The 25,012-nt window shown below is 43.6% G+C and overlaps 1 protein-coding gene across 6 annotated transcripts in view; it reads left to right on the plus strand.

The window, feature by feature from the left end:
* KAT6B (lysine acetyltransferase 6B) overlaps positions 1-25,012 on the plus strand; it is a 364,617-nt gene that overhangs the window by 250,574 nt on the left and 89,031 nt on the right. For all 6 annotated transcript variants that reach the window (XM_030203217.1, XM_030203216.1, XM_030203215.1 and 3 more), the window contains one exon: positions 16,403-16,496. In XM_030203217.1, the coding sequence (XP_030059077.1) occupies positions 16,403-16,496 (94 nt within the window). The remainder of the gene's footprint in view (positions 1-16,402; positions 16,497-25,012) is intronic.

A 25,012-nucleotide genomic window follows, 5' to 3' on the forward strand; every position in this document is an offset into this window, starting at 1 on the left:
AGTCCATAGTCTCAATAGCAGATTATGGACTTTTACTCCAGGAACAAAGTTTAGTTCCTTGTTGGTGATATGGTTTATAATATTTGCAGAAAAGCCACAGAGATTACACATTCTGAAATATTAGCCCAGGGGTGGTTGTAGCAGTTCAGTATAACTGTGCCAGATTTCCAGCTGACATAAATTTGAAAAAGCTACATAGACTTGTATGAGTGTTGACCTGCAAGAGAGGCACTATAAAATCACAGATAGAATATACATTTATGAGGGCAAAATGTCAACAGTTGAAACTCTCAGAAGATGGTAGCTTTTATAAATGTAAAAAATTATAAAAACAAAACATAAAAGGAAAATAAAGTGATATCTTTTTTTATTGGACTAACAATACATTTTTTTTACAAGGCATTTCAAAGTCTTGAGGGAAGAGCACTCGTGTGGGCACCTGGATGGTGCCATGATATGCCAATCCTAAAACCCAAAACCCTATACATAGACACTGTGCAAGGAGAAAAAAGATCTCAGTACCGCAGAGCAAATTGTATGTGATTTCCACTGTGCTAGAGTCAACACTTTTCTGGCACCAATACAGCATTGCTTTCCACTCTAGTTCATGGCTTAGAAGACTTCACAGAGTGGTCCTAAGAGACTTTTCATTCTGCATTTGCTTTTGTGCTGCATCTAGAGCCCTGAGGAATGCATTTGCAGCCAAAACACGGCTTGTGTTGGGTCAAGATTGTCTACGCATTTTATGTATCTTGGAGAGAGAAGTTTTTTTACTTTTTGGAAACATTGGAGTTCTAGATTTATCTTTGGTTGGCCTTTTGGAATTACATGGTTGGCGTCTTCTAACCTTTTTTTTTTTTCTGGTCCTGTAATTCACCACTCAGCATGGTAGGAGGGAGACGGATAAGGGAATAACTTTGTTTAGCACTCTGGATATAATAACAACAAAATGCCTCCTGTCCAGCTGATCGCTAACCCTCCCCCCCCCCCCCCCCAATATGTACTGATAAACTCCAAAGCATATGTTACTAACTATAATAACAATGTAAAGTTTATTTACATGAAGCATTTATAAGTATGAAATATAGACAAGAAAAAAACTGGAAATAATTGGGAGTTAAAAGTTATATACAAATGCTTAAACTGAAGCAGAATAAAATTGAATTACAACTCTTTAAATGGTGCAGTGAGCACTAATCAGATATTGGAACAAGCCCACACTTCCTAGACACAACAATAAGCATGTCATCTGTTGTACCCGCAAAGTGATTACAGAGCTTGGTTTACGGCCAGGATTGAGGAGCTAGTTACTAGGGACAGCAGACAGTGCTCAGGGGTGTTCCATTATGATCAGATGAGATGTTGTCACACAAAGAGCTCAGATGATAAGATGAGATTAGCAAAAGCCACGATAGTGGCAAGGCAGGGCTTTTTATTATATTTTGGGGTCAGCACTGTCTCTGCTGACTAGATTACTTCACGACAGATGATTGGCTACCTGTTATGCTTTGGCTTGAAAAACCACAAGAATGTCTTATGATGTCACTCCAGATGCTTTTCTTGGAACTTCCAGCTCCTAATGGACCTTTGAGGGTCAATGTGGCTGAGAGCCTTTTAAATTTCATTGTCTTGTGTCAGCCAAGTTGCAACATTATCAAAGTCACAGGTATTTTTTTTAGCTGGCTTGCCTGAACTTGTTTTAACATAGCTGCCACAGTCTGTGCTTTTCTTAGAGCAACTGAGCACTGTAACTGTAGATGCTGGTCCACTGGTCTGCATGGTTAGCCTCTGTAATACACTGGTTTTTGGCAGGGGCCTTACCTCTACAGTTAGACTGCCTTTTCGTGGCAATCTGTTGTTTGGAGAAGATTTTGAAAAAGTTAGTCATGGACTTAGGGGAGTCAAAAGTTCAGCATTTACCAGAAGATGAAACCAAGGCGCCTTTTCATTTAGTGTTTCTGGGATGCTAAGTGATATAGAAAAGAGAAATCAAATTCCTGACAGAGATCTTGAATTCAAACAAAACAAATTTCCTTTCAAGAATGCAGAAGAAACTCCACTTCAACCTGTAGTGAGAAATGCTGCACATTCTTCTCAGTGATGGGGTATTGGTCTACTCCTTGAATGTTGTCATAAGGGGGTGGCTGTCTAGTTTTTTTGAGGAGTGGTCTCAAATCATAAGAGCATAATAGCCATCTGGGTCAGACCAATGATCCATCTAGCCCAGTATCCTGTTTCAAACAGTGGCCAATCCAGGTCACAAGTACCTGGCAGAAACCCAATTAGTAGCGACATTCCATGCTACCAATCCCAGGGCAAGCAGTGGGTTCTCCATGTCTGTCTCAATAGCAGACTATGGACTTTTACTCCAGGAACTTGTCCAAACCTTTTTTTAAACCCAGATGTGCTTGGAAATCGTAAAGGATGGATACAAATTTGAATTTGCCTGCTCACTCACAGAATTTTACTTTTTAATCCCCATGCAAGGCGCCAGCCAAAAGGCATTGGGTTCAGTCCACCTTACAAGAGCTACATTGGCTGGGAGTGGTTAAAACCATGCTTCTTTTCAAGAGGAGTCAAGGATGGTATTCAGTTTACTTCATTGCTCCAAAAAGAGGGAGGATCTTTTTGCCTAGTCCTGGACCTCAAACAGGTCAACATGGTGCTCAAGATCTCCATTCTGATGGAGACCTTAAGGTCTGTGATAGCTTCTATTCAACCTGGTAAGTTCTTCACCTCTCTGGATCTAAAAGAAGCAGATTTCCACATTCCAATTTGGCCTCCTCATCAACATTTCCTTCATTTCTGAATTCCAGGAGATCACTTCCAATCTTGGTTGATGCCTTTTGGTTTGACCATGGCTCCAAGAACCTTCACCAAAGTGATGATTGTGATAGCGGCCTTTCTTTTTAGAGTTCATCCCTATCTGGATGATTGGTTAATCAAAGCCTCTTCTCTTTAGGAAAGTAGTCAGATCTCTTTCAGAGTTGTCCATCTCCTGCAGTCTTTAGCTTGGGTAATAAACCTTTCAAAGAGTCATTTGTCACCCTATCAGTCTCTCAATTGTATGGGAATCTTGTTCAAGATACGAGTTGGGAGAGTATCCCTCCCTTGTGAGCAGCAGCACAAGCTTCACTCTCAAATCCGCAACCACCTCCAGCTTCGAACACCTCAAGCATGGGATTATATATAGGGCCTGGGATCTTTGGCAGTCTGTACTGCTATGGATTTACAGCCTGTCTCACTAACACAGACTACTCAATAATTACTGTGGATTCTTTTTGATTCATATTAGGTAAATGAGACCTTTATTTGAGGTGCTAAAATCTACAATGATCAAGATATATACAATGATTAGCTATATAAACAATGATTACATCACTGGACTCTACATCTAAGCAATGCTAAGAGTTCTTAGACCAGGAAAAGAAGCAATAATACACTATCGGCCTTATTTTCGAAAGTGATGGGCACCCATATTTCGACCCAAATCGGGAGATGGGCGCCCATCTCGCAAAGGCACCCAAATCGGTATAATCGAAAGCCGATTTTGGGCATCATCAACTGCACTCCATCGCGGGAACGAACAAAGTTGTTGGGGGGCGTGTCAGACATGGTGAAGGTGGTGAAGGCGGGACTGGGGCGTGTTTATTGGTTGAAGAGAGATGGACGCCTTCGGCCGATAATCGAAAAAAAAAAAAAAAAAGCGGCAGAAGCGAGAATTTGGGTCGCTTTTGCTGGACCCTTTTTTTTCACGACCCAAGTCCCAAAATAGTGCCCCAACTGGCCGGATGACCTCCCCTGTCTCCCCCAGTGGTCACTAACCCCCTCCCACCACAAAAAAAGAACTTTAAAAACTTTTTTGGACAGCCTGTATGCGAGCCTCAAATGTCATACCCAGCTCCCTGACAGCAGTATGCAGGTCCCTTGGAGCAGTTGTTAGTGGGTGCAGTGGACGTCAGGCAGGCGGACCCAGGCCCATCCCCCCTACCTGTTCCACTTGTGCTGGTTAATGTTGAGCCGTCCAAAAAACCCCAAAACCCACTGTACCCACATGTAGGTGCCCCCCTGCACCCCTTAAGGCTATGGTAATGGTGTAGACTTGTGGGCAGTGGGTTTTGGGGGGCTCAGCACCCAAGGGAAGGATGCTGTGCACCTGGGAGCTATTAAAAAATTTTTTTAATTTGTAAAAGTGCCCACTAGGGTGCCCAGTTGGTGTCCTGGCATGTCAGGGAGACCAGTGCACTACGAATCCTGGCCCCTCCCATGACCCAATGCCTTGGATTTGTTCGTTTTTGAGCTGGGCGCCTTCGGTTTCCATTATTGCTGAAAACCGATAGCGCCCAGCTCAAAAATGCCCAAATTCTAGGCATTTGCCCCGCACAACCCGTATTATTGAAAAAAAAGATGAGCGCCCATCTTTTTTTCGAAAATATGGTTTGTTCCGCCCACGGAGATGGGCACCCACTTTTGATTATGCCCCTCTATACATACAACATCACTGGTCAGGAATTTCAGGCCCTTATCTCATCAGCTGGGAGGTCCATTGCAGCAAAAGCCCGAAGTCTCCTTATGACCAGGAACAAGTCCTCTGCGTGATACGTCTACCCACAGATGAGCCTCAAATCTCTGCTGCAACCAGCCCCCCTTTTTATAAGGCTTAGAACTCATATTCAGAGCTAAGGAAAATTACAGAATGCTTCTCTGTTTAGGTAAACAAGCTATACTGTGGGAACGTGGTCACGTGTTTTTCAAGTCCAGGTGGCCAGACTGAACTACGAAAACAAGCACCATCCTCCTCTTCACATACCAAATTAATTAGAGCTGTGTCTTATCTTCTGCATTCCAACAAATTTTCACACAATCAAAGTTAAACAATCATTTTTAAAACAGAATTACTTCTAATCAACAATACAGACCCCGAGTGCACTGGTCGGTCAAGACAGAGTTGAAAGACAATCTTTAAAATTCACTTTTATTACACAGTCACATTGGATATGGTCCATTGGGCAAGGTCTCAGCTGACAGTCTCCCGTGATGTATAATTACAACTCTCATCTTCCCTGGTTGGCTCAGCGAAAAACAGTATGAGCTTTTGACTTCATCCTGTATCTTTGGATAGATGTCCCCTTTCTCCAGTTTGGATGGTGGTGACCACAGTTGGTGGGGCTTGTTGTCTCAAAGTGTTCAAGGTCTCTGGACCCCAACCAAAGCATCCTGGTCAATCAGCTGCCTGAAATGGAGAGCTGTCCAGAGAGCAATACAGGCATTTGTCCCCCTGATTCAGGACAAACCAGTTCAGATTCCATTTGACAATGCAACAGTGATTTCTTAATGTTAAAAGGCAAGGAGGCATGAAGAGCATTCTTCTGGCACAGGAAGTGTGCCCTACTCTTCCTCTGATGTCCGCTGCATACATAGTGGGATCTCTGAACATCCAAAAGGACTTCCTCAGCTGGAATACCTTAGATTCAGGGGAATGGGAGCTCTGAAATGAAGCCTTTTTCATGATCGCTGTGAAATGAGGATTTCCAGTCCTAGACCTAATGATCACAAAGGACAATGCCAAAGTTACCAAGTTTTTTAGCTAGCAGAGGGAGTTCAGCTCAGAAGGCCTAGATGCTCTTATATAGCCTTGGCTGGTCAGTTCTTTTCTGTATGCATTCCCTTTTTGACCAGTTATAGGCAGAATACTCAAGAATAGATTGTCATCATACCTTATTTCTCTCTATATAGACAGCCTCAGTCGTCTACTTTTTCACAAAGGCCTGTTTGGTCCCAAGTTTTGATGTAAATGGAGGATCCATCTCCCTTTGGTCTTACAGCTTGGCTTTTGAAAGGTCCAAGTTAAGGAAAAGGGATATGCTGAAGAGGTCATTACTACCCTTCTACAGGCTCAGAAAAGATTATTTAAAGTGGCGTATGTTAGAATATGGAGAACCTTTGAATGTTGGTGTTCCAAGAGAGATATTCATCCCTTTGAATCCTCTGTAGCCCATATCTTTGCATTTTTGAAGGAAGGTTTTGCAGCTATTACATTCTTTAGAGGTAGCTATCAGAATTGTTCCCTAATGGCTCATCCTGATATTGTCTGTTTCCTAAAGGGAGTCACACAGCCTTTGAGGCATAGTTTTCCCCCAAATGGAATTTGGCCAAGAATGAAGCTTTCTTTGGAGCTTTCCTTCGTTCAGCAGGTACTCTCACCCTTCCAACTTGGACTACTTTTCTACAGTGCTTTTTTTTTATAGGAAAAGGAAAAAAGATACCAGTACTCATTATGGATAACCTTAGGGGTGGGGTCACTATGACTCTGCCCCTATAATAGTTGCACCCACAGTAGCCACACGCCTTTTAATATGCACCATAGCTAGTAAAAGGCATCACTGAAAATATTACACCAGTATAGGAAAAGAAAAATAACTTGTAATTTGTTTCATTATAAATAATTTCTGTAAGCTGTTACAGCTCCAGTATACCCAAAATAACACAAACCAAATTAGCACACAGACCAGGAATTAGGACAACAGTCTTGCCAAATCTGAAACACAATATGTTATCAAAATCTCAGATCCTAACAAACAGATCCCTATTCAGACACTTGGTCTTACAGTCACACATGCAGAATAGAGAGAGCTCCTCTTCAAATTCTTCAAAAATTACCCCAAAATCCTAAGAAGGCAGAGTCTGCATGAATCACAATACCAGGAAAACAGAAAGAAACACGTTTCCTCCTGTACAGTGCAAAATAAGGCAACAGATGTAAATTCTCAGATTGGACATATTCCAAACACTACAGTGAAAATAAAATGATTTTTTTTCTACCTTTGTTGTCTGGTGACTTTGTTTATCTGATCATGTTGGTCCCAGTCTGTGATTCTGGTGCTTTCTATTTGTTCTCTTAAATCTGTACTTTCCTGATTTCTTCTTCATTTCATTTCTTGCCCTACATTCATAAGTAAAAGCTGGGTCCTCCAGAGACTTGACTGGAGGGAGGTATAGAGTGGATCCAACTTTTGCCTATTTTGTCCATCCATGTGCAGTTTTTATCCTCTCATCCCTTTCCCCCATCTCCATCCATGTGCATCTTCTTCTTTTCTCTTCCCTCTCCTCCATCCATGTCCAGCATTTCTCCTCTCTCCCATCCCTTGCATCCATGTCTAGCATTTCTTCTCTCCCCTCTCCTCCATCCATGTTCATCTCACTTCTTCTCTCTTTTTTCACCTCTATCCATGTCCAGCATTTCTTCTCTATCCCTTCCCCTCCTTCCTTTCTCTTTTCTTTTCTCCATCCATGTCCAGTGATTTTCCTCTCCCCTGCCCTCCCCATCCATGTCCAGGAGTTCTTCTCTCTTCCCTGCCTTCCCATTCATCCATCCCCAGCGATTCTTTTCTGCCCTGCCCCATCCATGTCCAGCAGTTCACCTCTCCCCTGCTCTCCTCCATCCATGTCCAGCAGTTCTCCTCTCTCCCCTGCTGTTCTCGTCATCCATCCATGTCCAGCAATTCTCCTCTCTCCCCTGCCCTCCTCTCCATCCATCCATCCATGTCCAGCAATTCTCCTCTCTCCCCTGCCCTCCTCTCCATCCATCCATCCATGTCCAGCAATTCTCCTCTCTCCCCTGCCCTCCTCTCCATCCATCCATGTCTAGCAGAAGATGTGATTCCATGTGCCCCAGTGAAAGGAGAGTTTAATTTTATTTCTATTTAATTTCAATATATTCCATCTTTATAACACCAGGCTTTCCAAGGCAGATTACAACAGTTAAGATGAACCTATCAAGAAACAGGATATCCTCACTGAAAGTTGGCCATCTGTATTGTATAGAACAGTATAGAAAAATGAGCACAAAGTACAGAGTTTATAACTGCTGTTTCTCTATCAGCTACAATAAGAAACAGTTTTAGTGATATTCAGTTGTTATTTTATGATAAATTTTTACATATGGGAAGCTTTCAAATAAATTAAAAAGCTGTCAAATAGTAAAAATAAAAAAGTTGTCCTTCACTTTTAAGGCATGAACAGCTTTAGACTTTTTATACACATAGGTAGTCCCTGATCTACTATACTAAAACTCACCCTCAACGTTCTGAAGACAACGTTCTGAAGTCACTCAGTCACTCACTGAAGGGTTCATGGATTCATGGTGATGAAGCCACAACACTGACCATGTCTCTCTGCCCCGCCCTCGCATGACGGACCAATCAGAAAAAACACCCTCAACATTCTGAAACACAAAGGACCATCACAACACCGTTCCCAGGCAACGTAAGACGGACCAATCAGAGGAAACTACGTGACAATAAGGGAGGAGCATTGCCCAGCAGAATGGCTCATTATCTGTGCAGCACGGAGAGCACAGAAACACCGCTGGAACAAGAGAAGAATATTCCTGCTGTCCATTATACTTGGCCCCACCACATGATAACATTGTATATGCTCTTACACAAGCGACAAACACCTCAAAATCCTGAGTGTACAATTCATACAGAAAGGGTACACCTGTAAAATGATTTTAAGGAAAATTGTTTCTTCACTTAAACACCAAGGGATAATCTATTGCAATGCAAAGAAAAGAAAATCTCAGAGGAGGAAGTGACGTCAGCGCTGGGACATGGACATCTGACGGCAGAGCTCTGTGTGCGACAAAGTTGAATTAAGCTAAACCTCCCCAAAAACGGAGCGCAACGCCCGCAATTCTACACAGGCAAGCAGCCCAATGCTATGGCAGCCCAAAAGAGACTCGCAAAGTTCAAATATACGGGAGATAAAGGCGAGGCGGGCAAAATCGCGGGATTATGATTGGGACCACGAGGCAGCAAGATGGCGCCCGGAGACTCTGAATCGGACCCGGACCCCGAGAAACCGATAGTGAGTAGCGCCGAAATCGACAAAAATGAAATAGCCAGGTGGTTCAAGGACTTGAAAGCAGAGATGATAGCCACCAGGAGGGGAATACAGTCTTCAGTAGCGGAGCTCCGCGAGGAGCTAAAAGAGATTGGGTCCAGGGTAGCAGAGACGGAGGAGAGAGTAGACATGCTGGGATAATAAGTGCAGACGTTGCAGGCAGCACTGAAGAAAGAGCATAGAGCATCAACTCAGGCTGGGCATGGAATATACGGTAGAAGACTTAGAAAACCGCTCGAGGGGGGTGCAATCTCCGATTCAAGGGCATCCCAGAAGAAGAACAATTTAGAGATGCGATAAAAGTGGTGCAAGAGATCAGCTTATACATACTCAAAGAGCAGTCTGGTGGAGGAGAACAAGCTGAAAAAGTGCTCCCGGTCATAGACAGAGCACACCGGAGCCTGGGCCCACAGAGGGGTGGTCAGCCCCGCGATATTATAGCCTGCTTCCATGAATTTGGAACGAAGGATGCGGTTTGGAAAGCAGCCCGGGCGCTGGGAGACTTCAGTTGGAAAAACTGTAAACCAAAAATATATCAGGATCTAGCTCGAATTACTCTCCAGAAACGGAAGGAATTTAAAGAGGTGACCCAATATCTACAGAAGATGGGACTGAGATACCAGTGGATGTACCCATTTGGGCTCCAGGTCACAGTTGGAGACGAGCACAGGAAACTGCAGTCACCCACAGGGGCCTTGAAGACCCTGAGAGACCTGGGATGTGAAGATTTGCCGATAGAGGAAGGCCCAGCGCAGCATCCAAAGCAGGGACCCGCGAAAGCACAGCAACAAGGAGGGACTAAGTCAAGAGGAGAGAAGGGACCTAATATTTTGAAGGAGAGGAGAAGAGAGCCCAGAGATGGAGTGGACTGAGCAAAGCTAGAAAAAACTCCATATGGGGTCTATCTCCAATCAGTGGCTCAAGCTGCAGAACTGAACAGCAATACAAGATGCTTTTGAACTTGCGGGATGTGTGGTGATGTATAATTATGGGAGGGGGGGGGAACTATAGCGGAGTATGTTGTCGGGGGAAATTTCTGGCGGGGACTCACTTCCTTCGGGAGGAACTGGCGAGAAGGGAGGAAGGCCAGTTGAGGGGGAGGGGGGTTTTGAGGGTAGGATCTTGGAATGTGAACGGTCTCAACAATCCAGGGAATAGAAGTATCCTATTTAAAGAATTACGCAGGTTGGAGTGGGATGTGATAATGTTACAAGAAACACACATTCAAAAGAGGGATGAAACATTGCTACGGAACTGGGTGCTTGGCGAGGGGTACCCATGTGCTAATCCCAAAGGGGGGGAAAACAGGGGGGTTGATTGTAAATTATCTTTTATATGTATAATTTATCAAGGAACAGGAATACAGTAAAATAACAGACAAAGGGTGGAATTGGAAGCCTCCATTACATTGACTGAAGTGTTAGGAGTCATCAAGGGATTGAAGGGAGGGAAATCGCTGGGATTGGATGGGTATACGGGGACGTATTATAAAGTGTTTAAACAAGAATTGCCCCCCCCCCTACTAATCTGGGTGGGCAATGCTTGTTTCATTGGGGAGGAGATGCCTACTAGTATGCAAGCAGCTGGGATATCAGTTCTCCTCAAACCAGGGCGGGACCTAGCCTTATGTGGCTCTTATAGGCCAATATCCTTGTTAAATATAGATGTCAAGATCCTGGCTAAGGTGATGGCAGACCGCCTAAGCAAGATACTACCCCTCCTGATCCATGAAGATCAAGCGGGATTTGTACCGCATAGACAAGTGGCAGATAACATCCACCGGACTCTGAATATCATGTGGGGGGGGCCCAGAGGAGAGGGGACTCCCTGACACTCCTAGCGATTGATGCGGAGAAAGCATTCGATAGGGTGGATTGGGAGTTCCTCTGGGAAGTTATGTTACAAATGGGGATGGGGAGGGGTCTCATGGGATGGTTCAGGCAGTTATATGCGTACCCGGTGGCCAGAATAAATGTTAATGGGGGTTACTCAGAGCAATTTTGTATTCAGCGGGGAACTCGACAAGGGTGGCCGTTATCCCCATTATTATTCGCCCTAGCCATAGAACCATTTGCTCAGCGGATTCGTTCGGTCCAAGGGGTCTGAGGAGTCCGGATGGGGGGTCAGGAGCACAAGATTGCTTTATTTGTGGACGATATTTTATTCTACATTTCATCTCCAATGTTGACATTACCCATATTGATTGAGGAACTTAAAAATTATGGTCGGGTATCGGGTTTTAAGGTGAACTATAAGTCCGAGGTAATGGGGGTTACTATAACAGACGTTGAGCAAGACAGAATAAGAGAGGCGTTTAAATTTAAAATAACTAAAGAAAGTTTTTGGTATTTAGGGATAAGGATCCATGAGACCTAAATAAACTATACCAATTAAATTATATACCCCTACTGAGGGATCTTCGAGGAGATATGAATAGATGGAAGAAGGGGTGGCTCTCTTGGTGGGGCCGTATCGCGTTGGTGAAAATGAATATCCGGCTTCTATTTCTATTTCAAACTTTGCCAATCCTGGTACCTAAAAGGGAAATAGTGAGGCTGCAATCTGATTTAGGAACATTTGTATGGGGGGGGAGCACCAGCACGCTTAGCGCAGAAAATAATATGGGGTACACCGGAGCAAGGGGGCAGGGGGATGCCAAACCTCCTATGGTATTATTGGGCTTCTCAGTTAAAGCAAATTGCTGTATGGAGCAAGGTAGATCTGTCCCCAATAACTCGATTGGAACAGATCTTCATTCAAGAAGGGGCCTTGGAAGGGCTGTTATGGGCCTCAATTGCGGATAATGCTTATAGGAGGTTAACTTTAAACCCATTTGTCTCACATCTGTTGGCTATGTGGGGATCACTAAAACACAATCTAAGAGGTTCTAGGACTAAATCCACATATGCATGGATTACACAGGACCCTGGATTCCCAGTGGGGACACAAGGAGGGATATTCACCGCATGGTTCCACAAAGGGTTGATTCGTTTCCGTGACTTCCTAACAGAGGAGGGTATTAAGCCCTTTGCAGAATTGCGGGAGGCTTATGAGCTTCCACCCTCTGATGTCTATGCATACACACAAGTTAAACACTATATAACATCGGTCAGGTGGGTCAAAGATAAACTGGTGGAAAAGAAAAGGATGGAAGACATATGAGGGAAGATTGATCTATGGGGGAAGAGAATCTATAGGCTCTATGATCATATAAGGGGGACAGAATTTGTAAAACATTCATATATGCAGGCCTGGGAGAGGGATTTAAAACAGGAACTCAGAAGCACTAGAATGGATACACTTAGACCAGATAATTTTTTATTTATTTATTTTTGTTACATTTGTACCCCGCGCTTTCCCACTCATGGCTACTACTACTACTACTATTTAGCATTTCTATAGCGCTACAAGGCGTACGCAGCGCTGCACAAACATAGAAGAAAGACAGTCCCTGCTCAAAGAGCTTACAATCTAGGCTCAGTGCAGCTTACATGGGGCAATGGAGGGTTAAGTGACTTGTCCAGAGTCACAAGGAGCTGCCTGTGCCTGAAGTGGGAATTGAACTCAATTCCTCAGTTCCCCAGGACCAAAGTCCACCACCCTAACCACTAGGCCACTCCTCCACTCATGGGGTAAGATCTGAATGGGGAGTGGGGGTTAAGAGTGGAACATGACTGGAATAAGCGGATGAGGGGGCTTAGGGGGGAGGGAGGGAATGGGCAGGGGGGGAGGGGGGAGCAGGGGGTGACAAAAGGGGAGAAAAAGGGAGTGGAAACGGGTGTTGACGCCATTTCTTGATTACATGTTTGTATCCCAAAGTTTTGATGAGGTCAGGTTTGATGTTAAAGTTGAGAGGGAATTGGAATTGTAATGTTTTCTTTTTCTATGTGGAATGATTCAATAAACTTTATAAATTAAAAAAAAAAAAAAAAAAAAATCTCAGAATCTCTCTTGTAGTGACATACAGTCCAGATCTGGAAAAACTGAGAACAATTATAGATCTACAGCCACTAATCCATGAGGATTTACTAATTCTCTTTACTAAAAGAGAAAGCCTTAGATCAGCCAAGTGCTGGCTTTCTGACAATCACCAAATCTGAAGCAAACATTAGTGAAAAATACCTAACAGAAGCCCAAAAAGAAGAGAATGACACTAGTTCTGAAAATATAGCAAAACTGCAAATTGTAACAGCACATATCAAAGGGCCTCACAGTTACCCATCTGGGAAAAACATTCAACATAAAGGGATCCTACTCGTGCTCCCTTCAAATGCTGTATATGTTGTTCAATGTAGAAAATATAAAAAACGGTGCTATTTTAGGGAGACAGGACAGATGCTAGAGACAAGGATTAACTCATACAGGCATCACATCAGACACCACAAAGCAAATCAAGGTGACACTCTATGGGTGAGTATTTTTCAAGATCTGGGCATTGCATCAATGATCTTATGCTCAGAATACTAAAACAATCCAAGTGGTGTCATGTGATGCTATGAGAGGGTGAAGATGCCAGTTGACACTGCTCATGGGCCTGTTTGGTTATCCTGCCACTTGAAAGCAACTTTATCATGACCTTACCGAGGCCTGGGAGATTGAAAGTCCTCCCCCCCCCCCCCCCAAATTCCTCAGATCACCCATTATTACAGATAACTAATGGTGAAAATCTCCTCATAAAGACATACTTGAGTCCAAAATGGCAGATAGCAAAGAAGTCAGTCCCCATCTCTAGTAGGATTCACATGGGCGGCAGAAACATGGAGGTTACTGTCATTGCAGAACAAGAGTTAGAAAAAACTACAAGTGGTCTTGGACAAGTTAGCTTTGAATTAGTGGACTGAATCTTTCAGCCTAGATTTTGGAGAATGTAATCCAATGGCGAGTGATTTGGAAGATGTAGTGCATGCAGGTAAGGAAGACTGAGCATGCTTAAAAGAATGGGTGACCTGATTTGGAGAATAAAATGAATAACTTTGGAAAATGGATCAAGGAGGAAGAACCTCAGGTTAGTGGGTATCCCAGAATCTATTACTGAACCTGTTGACAAGGATATTTGGAGTCGTGGATTGAGCAGTTCCTGCAACTTACAAGTACAGCAGGCCCGTTCCATATAGAGTATGCACACCAAATCAGCCTTCAGAGTAGTGATCAGACTAGGCAGCAAGTGGCAATTCTGAGGCTTTCAATCTTGATGCATAAGATGGAAATCCTACAAATCATGTGATCTAGAAAAATGCTGGATTATGAGAACCACCAGTTGCTTTGTTTCTGAGATTATTCCACCCAAGTCTGAGCAATGGCAGGAGTTCGTACCACTGTTTCCAGCTATTGCCCAAAAGATTAGATTTTCAGTTTTCTATCCTGCTAAATTGCAAATCTATCTCAAGAAAGAAATATAAACTTGATAACATTGGGGAAAGTGAAGACATGAACAAGAAATGGTCAGGGCAGATTCTTTATTTTCTATGGCAGTGACTCAAAGTATAAAGTGGTGTTCTTTCAGAATTGTTGATGAATGGACAGCCTGGAACTTAGCTTATTGGGAAGACCACCTGTATTGAGAACTATAACGTTCAGGGGGCATTTAAGAGAAGCATGGACATGGAGGAGAAATAGGGCAGTGCAATTACTACTTTCCAAAGACTCACAATGATAAGACTGGGCAAACATGAGAATATGAACAGAGAGACAGCAGCGCATTACTTGGGCATGAGAGTGGAGGTATGCCAAGAGTCTGCAAAGATGACCCTTAACAGGAAAGCTTTTTCTTTTGGTGTGCAAAGAGGCTGGGTGTTTCTTATTGTGTTAGTAGTCTGTTAGTACAAAGAAACTGTACCGCAAGAGAAATTCTTCAGTGCCTCATTCAAAAACCCCCACCTTGACCTTGCACTCCACGCTAACTTTCATCATATCTCTAACCTCCCCTTCTTTGGAAAATTTCTTGATAAACTTGTTCTCACTCAGCTCAAATCTTGTGGAACAGTCCAGTATCCTTCATCCATTCCAGGCTAGCTTTCGGGTTAGCCACAGCACTGAAATTCTGCTTTTGGCTGTTCATGACACTGTTCAGGTTGTACTGGATCAACAAACTTCTGTTGTTGTTTTTCTAGACCTCTCTTCTGCCATTGATCTGTTTTACTACTCCCTTTTTCTCTGTCATCTCCGCTCTATTGGAATTTCAGGCACAGTTTTGTCTTGGTTCACTAGCTACCTCTCCAACCGCTCCTTTCAACTGGTCCGCTCTAACTCTCACACATCTGTTCTCCCTGTCCTCTCTGGTGTTCCCAAGGTTCCATCTCATCTCTTATACTTTTCAACATTTTTCTTGCCCCCCTTTTGACTACTATTCAAGAACAAGGTTGCTTCCCTTTCTGTAATGCTGATGGACCTTGGTCAAAACTTAACTCTCCCTCCTTGACTACCTAATTTACTCTGTCACTTATGTAACTTTAATGCAATACTACTCTGTATTTCTCAAACTGGAATTGGTTATCGCCAACACGGTACTATGTAAGCCACATTGAGCCTGCAAAAAGGTGGGAAAATGTGGGATACAAATGCAACAAATAAATATTGGAAACTCCCTTACGAAGGACTTTGGGTAGAGGGTTCCGGGCCCCAAACATGAATGAATAAAAGAAAGATGCAGGTGGCGTTAAGGGGAAGGAGTAAATGCAGGAATTAGTGTGGAGGGGGACAAGGAACTAATTGTGGAAGTGGGGAAAGGGTTGAGAGGAAAGGCCACAAACTTTGGAACTCTCTCCCCTCCCAATTTAGGTCACCTACCATTCTTCAAGCCTTTAAGATCCAGCTGAAGACCTTGCTTTTCTCCTCAGCCTTTGAGGCCCTTCCTACCTAGTTTTTTCTTTACTGTCCTCCCTTTGCTGTTTGTCCCATCTCCTCCCTTCCCTTCCTATTGCCCTCTGTTCCCTCCCCCCTTGTGTTTGTGTGTCTGTCTTTCTCTTTGTCCATGCCCCATCCACCATCTGATCATTAATTTTATTGTTGTAAAATGCTTAGCCTCCAGTACTGGCCCTATTTTGTGGTATATCAAATTCTGGAAATAAAATAAAATATATATTGCCTATAATGAGATTTCTGCAAATATAAGTTATTTCTATAACAGTTCTCATACCCAAACTATATTTCCTGATGTTAATTAATATCAAACCTCACTTGACTCTATATATGCATAGATTATCTCTTTATATCAGTAACACACATACATATTCATGTATGTAAATACCTGTGTATGATGATGATACAGATGTATTCCTCTGTAGCTCTTTATTTTGGTATCTAATATTAAAGAGAGTAAATTGGCAACCTTCTACAAGTGACTGGTACCATTTTCTCCTGTGATCTGTAGGTGTTTACTTTGATATCAGCTTGATATGCCTGATTGCCTTAGAATATTTCGCAGGGACAGTGGCAGGTGCAGTAAATTGCTCACTTCAGCAATGCTTTGACATACTTAATCTGTTACTGCTTCCCTCAGGAAAAGCTTTGCCAGCAGAAGTACAATGTCTCCTGCATAATGATCATGCCTCAGTACCAAAGGCAAGGATTTGGACGTTTCCTCATTGATTTCAGTAAGTGATACTTTTTATGTATATTCATTAGCCAAAGATCTGCTAGTTGACACAAGAAGCAATAATGTGTTAACTTTTCTCTGCCCATTTTTTTATTTCTTTGAGCAGCTTCATTTGCATAAATAAATTATATATATATATATATATATATATATATATATATATATATATATATATAAGAAAAGCTTCAAGAGAAATATTTGCTGTGTGTTACCCAGTGTCTCTGTGTGTTACCCAGTGTCTCTGGCTATAGTAATACCTCACATAAACATACTGGCCACTTTAACTTGTTCTGTTGTTCAGTAGGACAAAGATTTTTTTTATTTTGTTTTTTTTTTTTGTCAAGTACACATACAAAAAAGTTGTGGAAATGTGTTTTTGAATGTCTTTTCTATTTTCCTTACTCTTATTTAAAAAATTATTTCTAGTTAGATGTGGGTGTACCTTAGTAATAGTGTGACTATGTAGCAAAACTGTATTACTGGAGAATCTCATCTAATAGATAAGAGCGAGAAGACGGCTACTCTAATTAGATTTCCCCCATAGAGTATTATTAAAGTGTGCTACTAGTCATAGTGGGCTTCTTCAGTGCATTTAGGGCTCCTTTTACAAAGCTGAGGTAGTGATTCCCAGCATGGCAAGTGCAACAAAGCCCATTCAGTTCCTATGGGGCTCTCCAAACTGGTCCTCACAGGGCCCCACAGTTAATAAAGCTGGCCCTGATCATGTTCTTCAGCAGCATCTTCTTTTACCTTTTCCTACTACCGAACTAGGGCTTACCAATCTGTAGTTTCCCACCTCTTCTCGGTTACCACTCTGGTCTTCATTGATCTTTTAGGGGGCTTGCCAAAACCTCTAAGCTCCTTCAGTATCCTGGGATATATCTTATCTCGTCCCATAGCTTTGTCCATGTTCAGTTTTGCAAGTTGTTCATAAGCCCTTTCTTCTGTGAACAATGTAGGAATTATGCCATACCCATATGTACCTTTGTCAATCCTCTGTGGACCTCTGCTTTCCATCTCTGGCCTTCCTCCTTTCACAGTGTACCTGTGAAAGTCTTATATCTTTGCCTTGCATCAGGGGGAATGAGGAGAACACTATTGTCCTTGGATTGATGAGCTTTATGCTTGGGTAGAGGATCATCTCTTGGCAATTTCAGCTGTGCATATTGAAGGAGGGGTCAGTGTTCAGCAGACTTTCTCAGACATTAATTGGGCCCAGGGAGAGGGGAACTCTGTCTAGCAGCTTTTCACCTGGGTGTGGAAAGGTAGAGAGCTCCCATTTTTGACTTCATGGGAACACAAGAGAATGGAAAGTGTCCAAATTTCTTCAGTTGCAGAAAAAAGCCAGGAGTGATGGGGCTGAATTAGAGGATGACTGAAACCAAGGCTTTTGGTTCTGGCTGATACCAGATCTGCAGCTGAAATTCGCTGCTCAGTTTCAGCCGGAACTGAAACCAAAGCCCCCACCCCACCCCTTACCACCACTGCAAGCCTGTCTCCACCCCCTCCAGGCTAGCCTCCCCCTCAACAGAAAACTCATCTTCCCATGCTACCCTCCCTGGGCCTACATTTGAAAAGCCCTGGTGATCTAGAGGTCTCTTCGGGGCAGGAGTGATCTCAGGTTGCTCCTGCCTATTGCATAGTCAAAATGATGGCCACAATTTCCCACTGCAGCCTGACTTCCATGGAAGGTCATGGTCACCATTTTGGGATTGGAACTGGCATGGGCAGGAGCAATCTGCAGTCGTTCCTGCTCATGCCATTTCCAATTTCAATATGGCAGTTGTGACCTCCATTTAATACAGTACCTAGAAGTATACAGTCTGTGTTTGGAGTCAAATGCTAAAAAATGTTAACGTTCAGGGTCTTGCCTCAGTCTGTGCTTTTCAGGAAATTATTGAAGACTCTTTTGTACTCTTGTGCTTTTGGAATTGGGGAACATTGGTGGGCTATAATATTTTAAATTGGTTTTGCAGGAAATGACTTATGTACAAAGGTGATGATTTGTGAATGTGGCATTGTTTGCTTGTTTTGATTATATGTATTTTTATGATATGTTAATTTGATTATGGATGTGAAAGTTGTGTGCTGCCGTAGTCCAGTTGGATTATAAATCAATAAACCATAAACCTCTCCTAAGACTGACCTGAAAAAAAGATAACTCTCTGAAGCTTTTCAAAGATACATTTTTTTTATTTTTTTTCTACAACTTGCTTGTTAATTCTTATTTCCATATATCCATGTGAACTAACTTGGCAATCACAATTTTCTTGTAACTGAATGGAATCAGGTTTGTCTAATGCCTTGGATAAGGTTGTCCCTCTTAAGACCTAGGGTCTCTTCACCTAAGTGATCATTTTCTTGGTTTCATTTGGTCTTAGACTTTGAGGGTAATTTTATAAAGCATGTTATGGGCATAAAACATGTTTTACACCAAAAAGTAGTCGTGTAACACACTAATGCCTGTTTTCACACAATCTGCTCATAGCCATTCCTGGTGAAGCAAGGGCAGTGTTGTAATGTATATTGAGTACATGCACAGCATACATAATGACGTTTGCAGCTTTGCAGCAGGTGTAAGTTTGTGCAGTACTGGGTCTGGTTCTGGGTACTCATAAAGGCACGTAGGTATCTACAGGTGTGCTACCTTTATAAAATAGGCTTAAACATAGCTTCCTGCTCTAAAGTTAGCCCCTTAGCCCTAGGCATCGGGAATAGTAGTGGAGCAAGATGGGATTCAATAGTGACCTTCAACTTTATCAGTGCCATAGCTTGGGATATAAAGAAATGAGAAGTACTCATTTCAGAAGGCAGCTTGAAGCTAACAATTAGGCCCATCTAGTGTGGCAGTTTCCTTTTTTATTCTGGTTTTAATGCCATAACAACTCTTGTAGCTTTTAGTTAATGAAGTGATCATGAACTCAGAAGAACTCATGTCCAGAAGGACTAAATGTTGTTATAGTATTTGCACAAATTGAGTTTTCAGGCTATGGTGCTGTCATGGTTTAAATCTTTTGCCAAAGTGTTCTTTTCAGGGTGTATAGAACTCTGATACTTCTGATATAGTAACAAAGTAACATAGTAAATGACAGTAACATAGTAAATGACGGAGGATAAAGACCTGAATGGTCTATCCAGTCTGCCCAACAGTCACACTCATTATTGTAATGTCCCCTACCTCAACGCAAGCGGCGTCCTCGGGCTGCGCAGGGTCCCGTCGACATGCACACTTGACTGGCACAGCCCTGAGCCATGTGGGTGTGGTTCTTCTCTAGCTGCAGGCTCCTTGATTGCTTTGCTTCAACCCACCTGGGTCTGCTCTTCCTCTGCCGGGCTTCCCTTGCCTTTCTCCTTCTGGTTCCTCCTTCCCCTGCTCTTGTCCTATTGCTGTGCCCCTTCTCTTGCTGATGTCAGACGCCAGCACTTTATCAGCTAAGCTCTCCCTAGACTCCTTGCTTCGGCTTCTACTTTGATAGGTGTTACTTGCTCAGTAGTGTGCTTCTCCTCTACTTTGTTCTTCGTTACTGACTCTGCCTGTACCTGGATTACTCTTGTGTCTGATGCCTGCCTCCTGACCCTGCTTGTACCTGGATTACTCTTGTGTCTGCTGCCTGCCTCCTGACTCTGCCTGTACCTGGATTACTCTTGTATCTGCTGCCTGCCTACTGACTCTGCCTGTACCTGGATCACTGTCTTGCCTGCTGCCTGTCTGGCTGTCAAGTTCATCACCCCGCTTCCTGCTCCATCTCGTAAGGCCTGCACTGGAGCACTTCTTGTAGTCTGATCTTGCCTATTTTAAAAGTTGCCCAGTGAGATGTGAACTTACTTATCCAGCATAAACCTACAAAAAAAAAGAGCAAGAGAGAAAACAGCAGTTTTGTCTCACACTGTTGATCTTGTGGGATTTGTTTTCTGCACTGCTGTAGGTAAGGTGCTCATGGTTGGTTCAAGAACTGTAGAAAACAAAAAAAGTACCAGGAGCCTTCTCAAGTGGGGCAACGTTTTTAATTGTACGTCATATATTATTGACCCAACATGTGGCGCACTAAATATACACGTAAATTGCTTGCTTCAGGATCGCAGTGTTCTTCTTGCTTTAAGAGACAGCAAGCAAGCAAGCAGTTTACATGTATATTTAGTGCACCACGGTTGATGTGAACTCAGCCTTCAGCTATTCTCTTCATTTCAGAGGATTAAGAGCAAGTGAACCCTGACGCAGGCACTTTGCGCTGAAACATGGCCCATGTCAGGTCAATGATATATGACGTACAATTAAAAACTTTGCCCCACTTGTGAAGGCTCCTGATACTTTTTTTGTTTTCTGGACTTTGTCTTTCAACCCTCTCTGTTTTTTGTTTTGATTCAAGAACTCTACCTAGTCTTGCACATACACATCTTACAGATGATGATTCTGCCTTGTTTTTGCCAGAATTAAAACATGGAAGGATGACACAGTGGAGGAGTGGGTCTAGTGGTTAGGGTGCTGGACTTTGGTCCTGAGGAACTGAGTTCGATTCCCGGCACAGGCAGCTCCTTGTGACTCTGGGCAAGTCACTTAACCCTCCATTGCCCCATGTAAGCAGCATTGAGCCTGCCATGAGTGAGAAAGCGCGGGGTACAAATGTAACAAAAAAAAAACTGTGGAGAATGCTAAATCCTTTTTGCAAATACTGGATTCCTGCTGGAGTTGAAAACAAACAAACAAAAATGGAATATCAGCAAGCATTGGTTGCGTTTCCTGTTTATTTTGTACCTTGTGCTTTCATCCAGAGATTATTAAAGAACAAATATTGAGAGAATCTCTGATATTTTACTTTCATAAAACTGGTATTCTGATGTGGAATCATCTAAGGACTTGATGCAATAAGCCATTTGTTAGGATGCTGCACTAAGCTTCAGCGCACAACATTTTAATGTATGTGCTAACATGCAATCCTTTTACCCCTGATGCAGTATACAGAGCAGTAGCATTTCTTCAATAGACACACAAAGCTGTAGTGTTTCAATTTTGATACATAAAGCAGAGGAAAGTCTCATCAGGAAGATGTGTGTTTGCAGTAGGCGAGCCAATTGAATAAAACTTTTGCTAGCCTCAATGTAACTTTTGACTATAAAACAGTACCATATTATTGTAGCATAAAGTTATAAATATATAGTAGATCCCTAGAACCATAGGAACTCAATCAGTAAATGGAAGCCAATGAGACCAGCCCCCAGTTTTTTGCATCAGGTTTTTAAGGATCATAAACTTGAACTTGTATATATGTGTATAGTAAAGTACATTACTTCAAAAATATGTTTTTGATTGTTTGTAGTGTTTATCCAATGTCCAGTACTGGGAAGAAAAGGGGGGGGGGGATTGAGAATAGGGGAAGGAGAAATAATCTGGGGGATATGGAAAGGAAGGGTCATCTCAGAGAGAGAATCATCTTAGAGGAGATAAATAGAGACAGGGTATATTAACAAAAGCCTTGAATCAAATAGATGGAAAATTCTGCAGGAAACAAAACACTTCTTGGAATCACTGTGGATTGAAATTCCATGTGTAAAGGGGAAAAGGATAGTGATAGGAGTGTACTACCGTCTGCCTGACCAGGATGAACAGACGGATGCAGAAATGTTAAAGGAAATTAGGAACGCAAACAAACTAGGCAACACAGTAATAATGGGTGATTTCAACAACCCCGATATTGACTGGGTAAATGTAACATCGGGACATGCTAGGGAGGTAAAATTCCTTGATGAAATCAAGGACAACTTTATGGAGCAGCTGGTACAGGAGCTGATGAGAGAAGGAAAAATTCTAGACCTAGTTCTTAGTGGAGCGCATGATCTAGTGCGGGAGGTAATGGTGCTGGGGCTGCTTGATAACAGTGATCATAATATGATCAGATTTGATATTAGCTTTGAAGTAAGTATACATAGGAAATCAAATAACGTTAGCGTTTAACTTTAAAAAAGGAGGCTATGATAAAATGAGAAGAACGGTGAAAAGAAAACTTAGAGGAGCGACTGCGAGGGCCAAAAACACCATCCTGGAAGCCCAGGCCAAATATATTCCGTGTATTAAAAAAGGAGGATGGAAGACCATGGCTGGCGTGGTTAAAAAGTGAGGTGAAGGAAGCTATTAGAGCTAAAAGAAAATCCTTCAGAAAATGGAAGAAGGAACCGACTGAAAATAATAAGAAACGGCATAAGGAATGTCAAGTCAAATGCAAAGCGCTGATAAGGAAGGGTAAGAGGGACTTCGAAAAAAAGATTGCGTTGGAGGCAAAAACACATAGTCAGGGCCGGTCAAACCCAGTAAGCGGGGTAAGCACCGCAGGGGGGCGCCTGCCTTCAAGGGCGCCGCTGTGGTGCTGCGCCACCATACCACGACACTTGCCTGCCCTCTTCTCCGACTCCCCCCAACATCCCCCTTTTTCCTCCTGCCTCCCTGCGTGGTTTGTCTTCTTAAATTTACCTCCTTCCCAGCGGCCTCGTCATTTCAAAGCCCTGCCCGTCTCTAGCCTTCCCTCCCTTTGTGAGTTCGTTCCACAGAGTCCCGCCTTCTGATGTAATTTCCTCGAGGGCGGGACTCTGTGGTACCAACTCACGACGAAGGGAGGGAAGGCTAGAGACGGGCAGGGCTTTGAAATGACACGGTTGCTGGGAAGGAGGTAAATTAAAAAAGACAAACCACGCAGGGTGGCAGGAGGAAAAAGGAGGATGTTGGGGGGAGTCGGAGAAGAGGGCGGGCAGGTGGCCATAAATAGGAGGGGGATGGGGCGAAGGAGAATTGCTGGACATGGATGGCAGAGGAGGGGACAGAGGAGAATTGCTGGGGATGGATGGAGGGTGCAGGGGAGAGGAGAATCGCTGGGGATGGATGGAGGGGGGCAGAGGAGGGGGAGAAGAGAATCGCTGGGAATGGATGGATGGAGGGGGGCAGAGGAGGGGGAGAAGAGAATCGCTGGGAATGGATGGATGGAGGGGGGCAGGGGAGAGAAGAGAATTGCTGGATATGCATGGAGGGCAGGGGAGAGGAGGGTTGCTGGACATGGGTGAATAGAGGGGAGGCAGGGAAGAGAGGAGGGTTGCTGGACATGGGTGGATAGAGGGGAGGGCAGGGAAGAGAGGAGGGTTGCTGGACATGGGTGGATGGAAGGGAGGGCAGGAGAGAGAGGAGGGTTGCTGGACATGGATGGAGGACAGGTCAGGGGAGAGGAGAGTTGCTGGACATGGATGGAGGGCAGAGTAGAGTTGCTGGACATGGATGGAGGGTAGAGGAGAGTTGCTGGACATGGGTGGATAGAGGGGAGGGCAGGGGAGAGAGGAGAGTTGCTGTACATGGGTGGATAGAGGGGAGGGCAGGGGAGAGAGGAGGGTTGCTGGACATGGGTGGATGGAGGGCAGGGGAGAGAGGAGGGTTGCTGGATATGGATGGAGGGGAGAGGAGAATTGTTGGACATGGATGGAGGGGAGGGAAGGGAAGACAGGAAGGAGATGCACATGGATGAAGAGGAGAAATTCTGGACATGGATGGAGGGGAGGGAAGACAGAGGAAGGAGATGCACATGGATGGAGGGGAAGGGATAGAGAAGAAATGCTCGACATGGATGGAGGGGAGGGAGGAGAGAGGAAGGAGATGAGGGAAAAGGGAGAAAACCTGCACATGGATGGAGAAAATAGGCAGAAGCTGGATCCACTGGACAGTCAAGTCTGCAGAGGACCCAGCTTTTACTTACGGATGTAAGGCAAGAAATGAAGAAGAAAGAAGGAAAGTAAAGAAATAAATGGAAAGGAAGCCCTGGAAACGGAGTTAAGAGGACAGATAGCAGCAGAATCAGGTACTGGGCCAGCATGATCAGAAAAACAAAGTCACCAGACAACAAAGGTAGAAAGAAATCATTTTATTTTCATTATAGTGTTTGGAATATGTCCACTTTAAGAATCAGGTGCTCAATGTTAAAAGTTTATATTTATTTACTTATTTATAGCATTTTATCCCACATTAAACATGAATTAGATTGGAACCTGGGAGCATTTAGGTTTTTTTTTTCTGGAGAGAGTAATGCATTGCACCCCCCCCCCCCCCCCCCCCCCCGCCAGGCTCTCTCCCCGGCTATAGCCAGCTCTGCACTGGGCTGACAAAGGGGGCAGGGTGGGAGAAGAGGGAGGGAGAAGAGAGAAAGGAGATGCTAGCCGGGGGTGGGGGGCACCAACTGATAGTCTGAAGGGGGGTACCAGAGACCCTAGGACCGGCCCTGCACATAGTAAAAAAAATTTTTAGGTATATTAAAAGCAGGAAGCTGGCAAAAGAATCGGTTGGACCGATAGATGACCAAGGAGCAAAAGGTACAATCAGGGAAGACAAAGCCGTAGCAGAGAGATTAAATGAATTCTTTGCTTTGGTCTTCACCGAGGACGATTTGGGTGTGATACCGGTGCCAGAAATGGTATTCGAAGCTGACGAGTCGGAGAAACTTAATGAATTCTCTGTAAACCTGGAGGATGTAATGGGGCAGTTCAGCA

Source organism: Microcaecilia unicolor, chromosome 5 (genome assembly GCF_901765095.1).
Source record: "Microcaecilia unicolor chromosome 5, aMicUni1.1, whole genome shotgun sequence".
In the NCBI taxonomy this organism is placed as follows: Eukaryota; Metazoa; Chordata; class Amphibia; order Gymnophiona; family Siphonopidae; genus Microcaecilia; species Microcaecilia unicolor.